Source organism: Microcebus murinus, chromosome 4, assembly GCF_040939455.1.
Source record: "Microcebus murinus isolate Inina chromosome 4, M.murinus_Inina_mat1.0, whole genome shotgun sequence".
Lineage (NCBI taxonomy): Eukaryota > Metazoa > Chordata > Mammalia > Primates > Cheirogaleidae > Microcebus > Microcebus murinus.
The window spans coordinates 96,184,661-96,193,556 of NC_134107.1; the positions used below are offsets into that span (position 1 = coordinate 96,184,661).

The 8,896-nt window shown below is 54.0% G+C and overlaps 1 protein-coding gene across 3 annotated transcripts in view; it reads left to right on the forward strand.

The window, feature by feature from the left end:
* The window catches only part of LOC105876071 (centrosomal protein of 164 kDa), a 62,917-nt gene extending 54,236 nt beyond the window's left edge, over nucleotides 1-8,681 (forward strand). For 2 of the 3 annotated variants that reach the window (XM_076002540.1, XM_076002542.1), the window contains 10 exons: nucleotides 252-427; nucleotides 765-891; nucleotides 1,195-1,220; nucleotides 1,718-1,925; nucleotides 3,052-3,159; nucleotides 3,995-4,106; nucleotides 4,713-5,060; nucleotides 5,935-6,001; nucleotides 6,911-7,033; nucleotides 7,216-8,681. In XM_076002540.1, the coding sequence (XP_075858655.1) occupies nucleotides 252-427; nucleotides 765-891; nucleotides 1,195-1,220; nucleotides 1,718-1,925; nucleotides 3,052-3,159; nucleotides 3,995-4,106; nucleotides 4,713-5,060; nucleotides 5,935-6,001; nucleotides 6,911-7,033; nucleotides 7,216-7,309 (1,389 nt within the window). In that variant the 3' untranslated portion in view covers nucleotides 7,310-8,681. The remainder of the gene's footprint in view (nucleotides 1-251; nucleotides 428-764; nucleotides 892-1,194; nucleotides 1,221-1,717; nucleotides 1,926-3,051; nucleotides 3,160-3,994; nucleotides 4,107-4,712; nucleotides 5,061-5,934; nucleotides 6,002-6,910; nucleotides 7,034-7,215) is intronic. The other variant, XM_076002541.1, reaches the window with a different exon arrangement.
* Nucleotides 8,682-8,896: the final 215 nt, after the last annotated feature.

Here is an 8,896-nt window from a genome sequence, read left to right on the forward strand (position 1 = left end):
TCCAAACTCTGTTGGCTAATATTCCACAAATAGCTTCACTCTGTGGACCCCCACTTGGGGAAACCCGAGGAAGTGGGGCTGTCATGGGATAGGAGCCTGCAGACCTCCTCACCTCAGAGACAGTAACTTCAGTGGCTCTGAGACACCCCCCAGCCCGCCCTCCTCAGGCTTCCCTGCCCTCTAGTGCTGCCTGCTCCCTGCCTTCTCCCCACTGTGTCTCTGGGTGCTTCAGTCTTTCCATCCACCCCTAGGAAGCCACAGCCACCCATCAGCAACTGGAGGAGGCAAAACAGGAGCACACCCACCTGTTGGAGTCAAACCGGCAGCTCCGAAGAATACTTGACAAGCTTCGGTCCCGCAAGTTGGAGTTGGAGTCCCAAGTGGATCTGCTGCAGACTCAGAGCCAGAGATTGCAGAAACGCATCAGGTGGGGTGGGCACCCTGCCCTTAGTCACCCTGGCTGCCTCCCGCCTGTCCTCTGACTTCCGCTGCTTGTGGGCCCTGTCTCATCATGGCCCAGTTCATAAGGGAGAGGTAGTGGAGGCCAGGGACAAGAGCCTGTGGCTGCTGCATTTTGTAGAGAGTAGGGGGTGTTAAGAGGCTGTGAAAAGCAGGGGATCCCTGGTTCTACTGTTCCACAGCCCCACCTCTGGGGGACTGTGATTGGAGTGAGGGGATGGAGATGTCCCGACAGGGTGCTGCCTGGCCCGCTTAATCATGAGACTGACTCTCACCCCAGTGCTGGCTCCCCTTTCCATCCATAGCAGCATGGAGGCGGAAGCGCAAAGGAAGCAGGACCTGTTAGAAGAGCTGAGAGTTGAGGAGAGTAATGCTTCTGCACATTTTGAGCCGGATCTCCACATTGAGGACCTGAGGAAATCCCTTGGGACAGTGAGCTGGGGGCTGGAGACAGGGTGGGGTGTAAATGGGTAGGACATCAGGAGGGCCTGGCTCTGTTCTCTGCAGGACCTGGCCTCCTGTTCTCATTCCCACCTCCCACTGTCTTCACCAGTCCAGTGGTATCTGCAGGGAATTGTGCCTGGCAGCTGGCAGGGCCATTTCCTTATCTTGGCCATTGGGAGGGCTTTGGGGCCTCTTGAGCCTACAGGTGTCTGCTTTAGCTGCACTCAGTGGGTCTTTTCTACTGTGTATCCCTGGAGCCATACCAAAGTTGTGTCCTCTTCTCTCTCCCAGGACAAAGATGACCTGTCCTTGGACAAGTGAGTTCCTGTGGCTTGTCTTATTTCTGGTTGGGGGTACTGTGAAGGGGTGAGTGAGTGCCTGCGTTACAGAGTTGCGGTAAGCTGAAATGAGCTGACAGAAATCACCAGTGGGACTTGGTTCAGCAGGAAGGCCCCAGGGGACTGAGGAATCTTCTCTGTCAAGTTAAGAAAGTATCCACTGTGACCTTTGACACAGCATGCTGGCATCTGCCGACCTCTGGTTGAGGATCAGACCTCTGGGATGTCTGGTCATCTGTGCGGAGGCCCTGGGTGTAGTCCCTGTCAGAGTTAGGGTAGGGGCACCACTAGTCCCATGTGCTGCGTGCTGTAGGCATTTAGCAGTGGTACCTCAGCGCACTGCCCAGCCCCAGCCCAGCAGCTCCTGTCTGTCTTCAGGGTGGGCATCAGCTGGGAAATTGGCTGTGTGACCCAGAGCAGGTTCTTAGAATCTTCTGTTTTCCTCCCAATTCTCCTGCCCTGGCCCACCCTCCCAGTGTCCGGCACTACCTCTCTGCCGAGGGAGTAGCCCTCCGTAATGCCAAGGAGTTCCTGGTGCAGCAGACACGCTCCATGCGGAGGCGGCAGACAGCTCTGAAAGCTGCCCAGCAGCACTGGCGCCATGAGCTGGCCAGCACTCAGGAGGCAGCTGAAGACCCGTCGGGCACCAAGGCCCTGGGAGATGTGCGCAGGAACCTGGAGGAGGTCAGGACCTTGAGGAGGCTTGCCAGCCTTGTGCCAGGGGGCGTCCTGGGGGAGCCGGTGGAACACACACCTTTGGGCCCTGCCTCAGTTGATTATTCTGGGAACTCCATGAAAGTGGCCACCTTGGCCCTGGGCTCACTTACATTCACATGGCAATGCATGGCGTGCAGACAACCTTCTGTGATAGTAAATCACTGTGTCCTCACCATAACCATATATAATGTGCAAGATAGTAGTATTCCCACTTTCTAGGTGAAGAGTACAACTGAGGTTTTAAGACTTTCAAATGCAGTGCTTTGCTTTTTCATTTTGTCACACTAGAGACTTCATTTATACACAACAGTCTTTTTTTTTTTGAGACAGAGTCTCACTTTGTTGCCCAGGCTAGAGTGAGTGCCTTGGCGTCAGCCTGGCTCACAGCAACCTCAATCTCTGGGACTCAGCGATCCTACTGCCTCAGCCTCCCGAGTAGCTGGGACTACAGGCATGTGCCACCATGCCTGGCTAATTTTTTGTATATATATATTTTAGTTGGTCAATTAATTTATTTCTATTTTTGGTAGAGACGGGGTCTCACTCAGGCTGGTTTCGAACTCCTGACCTTGAGCAATCCGCCCGCCTCGGCCTCCCAAAGTGCTAGGATTACAGGCATGAGCCACCACGCCCGGCCTTACACAACAGTCTTTTAAACACACTCAGCATAAGACTCTGAGTTCCTTCTCTTATAGCCTAATTTGCATTGAAAAGGCAGAGATGTTATTGTTAGTTGGGATTACAGATCCTTGTACTAGTATAGGGTCCTGGCAGAGGTTCTCTTGGATCATGCCTGGGTCCTTAGAATTCTGATGATGATGATGTAATGACAGCTGGAGCAGTGATGATAACAACCATTTGATTAACAGTAACCATCTGAGACTATATTAGGTGTGGGCATGGTGTTACACATGTAACATGCTCATTTAATTCTCACAACCCTATGAAAAGTCGTTATTGCTCTTTTCCAGATGAGAAACCAGACTGAGACTTAAGTAATTTGTTCAAGATCACCCAGCCAGCAAATGGTAGACTTGGGACTCCAGGGTCAGTACAGTCAGTCACTTCTCCTCCCCTTTCTCCCTGGCTGCAGGAGACCAGGCACCTGGATGAGATGAAGTCAGCTATGCGGAAAGGCCACAACCTGCTGAAGAAGAAAGAGGAGAAGCTAAATCAGCTGGAGTCCTCTCTTCAGGAAGAGGTGCAGCCCTGTGGCCTCCCTCTCCTGTTTCTGGGTTTGAGTTGGGTCCTTTGTTCCTCTGTCAGGGGAGCTGGGCCTCAAGGGTCCAGGACTGGGCAGTAGGCTTCGGGCTCCTGGCTGGTGAAAATGGCAGTGGCTTTAGCTCTGAGTTTGTTGAAGTCACCTGTGGGTTTGGATGTCTATGCTGAATGGTCCTGAGTACACTAGAACTTCTTACTGGAGAGTCCTGAGAAGGGGGCCTAGCCCCTGCCCTTACCCTGCCTGTGTACCTAAAGAGAAGCTTGACCAGGGTGCCAGGAGTGGATGCACATGACAGACAGGTTCTCCTACCTGCCCTGGGACCTTTTGGACTTTTCCCTGGATGTCTGAGACTTAGATGTGGCAGGAGGGAGGCTGAGGTGGAGAGACACGGCAGGCAGAGTTTACTGGGAGGGTAGAGTGGGCATCTGTGTGGTCCTGGTGGCCCTGATGCCTGTGTCTCAGGTACTTGGGTTCTCTTAGCCTCGCCTCCCTCGCTCCCCACTGTGAGACAGCCTGTGTGGTGTGCCTCCCCCAGGGTGCCTGGTGGAACTGGGCCCCGGAAGAGCCAACTCACTGAGTCCTCAGTCCCCACGCATTGCAAGGGCAACAGCCTACAGTCTTGGATATGTAGCAACGTAATTGCAAGGAGAGCAAACTGAGATGGCCGTGTTTCATGGATTTGCGTAAGAAAGCCAACTTAAAGACAAAACACAAAAGAACCCAGCTCAGCATCCTAGCCACTTGCTAAAAAGGAAAGAAGTGAGGTAGAAAGACACCAGAAGGGTCAGTAATGGCTACTGCTTCTACTCATCAGGACTTAGGTGAGGACACTCTGAAAGGAACCCTCACCAAGAAGGTGACTTTCGACCTCAGTGACTTGGACGACACGAGCAGTGAAAGTTCTGATTCCTGCTCCTCGATTCACAGTGAGTGGTGGTGGCAGTGGGGAAGTGATGGGGGGATATGCAGGGGTGGAGACCACAGTGTCCATGGATAGGGAGGAATTTGGGGAACAGAGGAACAGCCCTGCAGAGGGAGGTCTCCACAAGCCAGTGTCTGTGCTGGGTACTCAGTAAATGCTAGGAAGGAGTGAGGCCACCTGCGTTTGCCAATACACAGGGCTGAGAGGGTTGGGAGGGCCTCCTGAATGCTGCAGAGCACTTTACAGTTTGTGAGCTGTCCCTGCGAGCCTCTTCTCTTCCAGGGCCTCCCTGGGGGCTGCTGTTCTCCCCCTGCTGCTCTGGCCTGCGTGTGGGCAGAGGGCCCTCTTGCCTTCCTTTTCTTCAGGGTCCTGGGCCCTTCCCCAGGGCCTTGCCCTGGAAACTTCTTTCTCATGGCCAGCTTCGTCTATCCTGTCTGGAACACAGAAGCCCTGCTGACCCCAACCCCCTCATAAACCAAGGGGCTGTTGTCCCGGCTGTCTGCAGGAACAGGAAGGGGCGGCCAGCAGGGTGCTACAGCGCCAACTGGGTCTGGGGTCATTCTAGGCCTGGCCCTGAGTCCTTCCCCACCATCCACCTCTTCCCTTTCAGTCAACTTGTCCTCCAGTCCCATCATCCCTGACAAGATCCACGACTTGAGCAGCTCCCTGCAGCGGATCAGCGGCCAGCTGAACGCTGTCCTGGACCTCCTGAGCAACCTCAACGCCCAGCCGCCACCACTCTTCACGTCCACGCCAGTGCATGGCTCCCTCCGGGCCCCCAAGAGCATCCCTGCTCCCACCTATTCTCCCTCCATGGCCAGGGCCTCAGCCTCATCCCCTGTGGCACCCACGTCCACCCAGTGGGCCTGGGACCCGGGGCTGGGCCCCAGGCTCTCCTCCTCCATACCTCAGGCAGTGGATGACTTCCTGCTGGAGAAGTGGCGCAAGTATTTTCCATGTAAGCCTTGCTCTGGGCCAGTGTGTGCATCTGGGCTGAGCCTTCTCACCATCCTCATCTTCTTTCTTCCTTTTCTTCTACCTCTTTTTCCTACTCCTTTTTCCTCTCCTCCTCTTTGCCTCCCCTTGTCCCATGCCTCCCAACTTCAGCATGGTCATTGGTCCATTGACTCTGTCTTGGGGTCCCTGATAAAGAAGGCCTTGCTGGTGGCCCTGCAGCTGGAGGCTCTGTGGGTCAGGATGGTTTAGATGCAGCCTGGGCTAACTGGGGCCTTTATTATGGATTCTAGAGCTCTACAGAACCTAAAAGGTCATTGTTACCGTCATCTTAATAATTACCATCTTGTGCCAGGCATTACCATTATGGCCAGGCATTTTATATATTTTTTTAATTTAGACCTTATAGTAATTCTCTGAGGTAGTTATTATTTATCTACATTTTACAGATGAGGAAACTGAGACTCAGGGAGTTAAATAATATGTTCTGGGTGCCCAGTGAGTGAGTAACAGAGTTTGACCCATGGCTCTGTGACTGCAGGATTCTGCTTGTAACCCCCTGGTGTGTGACTCCCCTTGCTTCTGGGCCAGCCTTGCTGAGGAAGGTGAAAAGCCATAAAAACACAGGCATTTGAGGGCAACCTAAATCTCTTCTTTATGCCCTGACTGAAGTTGAAAAGTAGATTAAGTTTTAGAAATAAAATAAATAGGACCATTCCTGCCTCTCACCTGCAGCCATGGAACTTTTCCTGCCTTTACTGTTTGTGCTGGGGAGGCAGCGGGTGCAGGGGAGCAGGGAGGCGCCTGTGTGGCCAGGCTGGGGTGCAGCCCACCGACCAACCACCGCCTATTTCTGAGCCCTTCCTCCACCCTTCTAGCTGGCATCCCGCTGCTCAGCAGCAGCCCTGCCCCTTCGGAGAACAGGCTGGGTTACGTGTCTGCCAGGTAAGCCTCCCTGTGTCTTGGTCCGGGTTGAGCCTCAGATCAAGCTGCTTGCTGTGCCTCCCCAGGTGGGTGGGACCTCTGAGGGGAGCAGGCCCCAGGAGGTCAGGCAGGCCCCCAGCCCGCAGAGCTGCCCACATCTTGCCTGGGTCTGAGGCACCCCTCCACACCCAGAGGGAAGTCAAGTCCACACCACCGAGTTCCCAGTGGGGGCAGGGCTGGGCTTACCCAGCCAGCTCCACGAAGAAGCAGCCCTGCAGCCCTGCGGCACCTGTGGGGAGAAATCAGCCCTTGGTGGGACCCAGGCCCTGCCCCTTCCTATGGCCCCTCCAGCCCTGGAGTCTGGCCTTTGTCTTCGCCCTTGAGCTCGTCTGCTTCCTGTGGCTTTCTTCTTCCCTGAGTCCTGCTGAGCAACATCTGCAGTGAGAGGGGCACCCCATTGGGGAGACAGACAGGCAATTATTTAAACCTGTTATTAATTTCCCATTCATCTTATTCCTTGCCAAATGTAACCCCCACTCTCCCCCCCAAGACCCCCAGCCGTAAGTACCGCCTACCATCCCTTTGGCCATCTTGGGAGCTGACGCTGGGCTTGAGTCAATAGAGGGGAGCTCTTTGCTGATGGGATTGGCTGGCAACAGGCAGATGTGGGAGCCCAGAGCCTAATGTCAGTAGTACACACTTGGAAGGCGGGAGGAGGGTGTCCACCACCTTCCCTTTTGGTTCCAGAGGGGCAGCTCTTGCCAGTAGAGGAAGCTTTGAATTGCTAGAAACCCCAAAAAGGCTGCAGCTGGTAGTTGAGAGGAAGAAGGAAGCAGCATGATGGGTTTGGGTCGGCGCTGTGCACATCCCCTTCCGCGGGCACCCCTGCCTGCCTTCTTCCTCTCCCCATGCTCTCCTTCTCCTTCCCAGTGAGCAGCTCCGCCTCCTGCAGCGCCCACATTCCCAGATCCCCCAGGCGGGCAGCACCAACTTTCAGGGCATGATCGATGCTAACCGAAAGTGGCTAGAAAATTTTAAGAATGACCCCAAGTTGTATCCTTTTAGCTGTTTCCAAAATCCTGGTCCCTTCCTACTGTAGCAGCTAGGCTGGGCCGCAGGGTGTGTCCTTGTGCCGTGGGGGTCCAGGAAGGATCCTGTTCGGCCTTTGACCCTTTAATGGTCCCTGCCTGGACGTGCTCAGCTGACTGCAGAGTTTTCCTTCACCGTGTGGCCAGACATCTCTTCTCGGTGCCCAAGCCAACACCCACGTCCAGCCTCCTGCAGCTGGGCCTGGATGAGCACAGGAGGCTGAAGGTGTTTCACTACTGAGGGCTGAGCCCGGGCTTTGGGGCAGCCTGGCCTCTCCTCCACCCAGACCAAGTGCCTGAGGAGCTGCCTGCACTTTATTCCACCTGATAAAGCATTCTCCTGTCCCCTTTGCCACCTCCCCCACTCAGGACTTGGAGGAGCCACCAGGGACCAGGGGGGTGGTCAGCCTCACACTTTGTGCCCTTGGGCTGAAATGTGTGGACTTCTGCGAGCTCCTGCATGGACGTGGCAGACTGATAATTTGCAGTAGCTGTGGAGCATTGGGACATGAGCGCCTTTGAGAGGAAGCTGCCTTCAGGAACCAGGGAACGTGTGGAACTGGGTTGGGCCTTTGGCCCTGCAGGGTCCCGCGTGGGGCTCCCGTGGAGGGCTCCCATGGAGGTTGTGTATATGGTTCTCGATTCACCAGGATAAAGCCCCCCGGCATGCTGGTACCCTGGGCTAGGCTTTGCTGGGCCCACACCTGTCTCTCCAGTACCTCAGCCTCAAAGATCACACCCCTTCATTTTTCTTTTTCTTTTCTTTCTTTTTTAATGTCTCTTTCCTTTTGACTATCTCAGGATTGGGCTCAGCTGCCCAGAACCCTGCGGAAGGTTGCTGGGGCCTGTCCTGTCCCTCTGCTGCACTGTGCTTTCCTCAGGGACTTGTCCTCAGGAGTGCCCCTCCTCTGTCCCTCGGGCTCCTCCCCAGAGCCATCCCAGCAAGTCTCAGGTCACAAGCGTACAATTTCTCCAGGAAGCCAGAAAGCCACGGGAAAGACTGGGATGGCTTCTGGTTCTCAGTTTTTCTCTTCCTAGAACACCTTGGGTATTCATGAGTCCCTGTTTCCATCTGTCTTTTCTACCTGTGCCTCCCTGTTCTCTGACCCCACTACTGCTACCTCTTCTCAGAGCCTGGCTGGCAAGGGGCTGGGCCAGGGCCTGGCATGGGCAGTGAGGGCTCTTGTACTAGTTGGAGCTATTGCCACTCTTGCAGAGCTTCCTGCAGTCCCACTTCCCATCGGTGGGCTCCTTGGGAAGTGGTGGATTATTGCAGGAGATGTTCTCTGACATCTGTCTCATTGTTTAAATAAAATGCCCCCATTTTTCTTGTCCTGAAAGCCGTGGGGTTGCCATTGCCTCTCTAACACATAGAAACCCATTCTCACCATCCCCCTCTCATTGCTTTATCATGCAATAAGAAACTAAAATCTAATTGACTATTTTATCCCTCAGATACTTTTTAGGCATCAGCCTGCCACACAGAAAAAGCCCATTTTGTTATTTGGCTCATTCTGTGCTTTGGGAATAGCTCATGTGATACAGCCAACTCTGGTGGTGACAATCCTATGTTTTCTGCATCAATTAAATCTCTGCAGGTCCATTTTCTACAATGCAGTTGTTTGAATTTGTCTACTTCTCTTTGGAGGCCTTTGCTTCCTTCTTCCTGGGAAGGGAGGAAGGAAAAATTAATATTCGTGGAGTACCACCCTAGGTGGTATCTGATTTAATTATCACAGCGATGTAGTAGTTAATGTAGATATTTTCTGCTTCATTTTTATGGATGAGGAAGCCAAGGCTCAGAGATCTTTAAGTGCCTAGGGTCCCC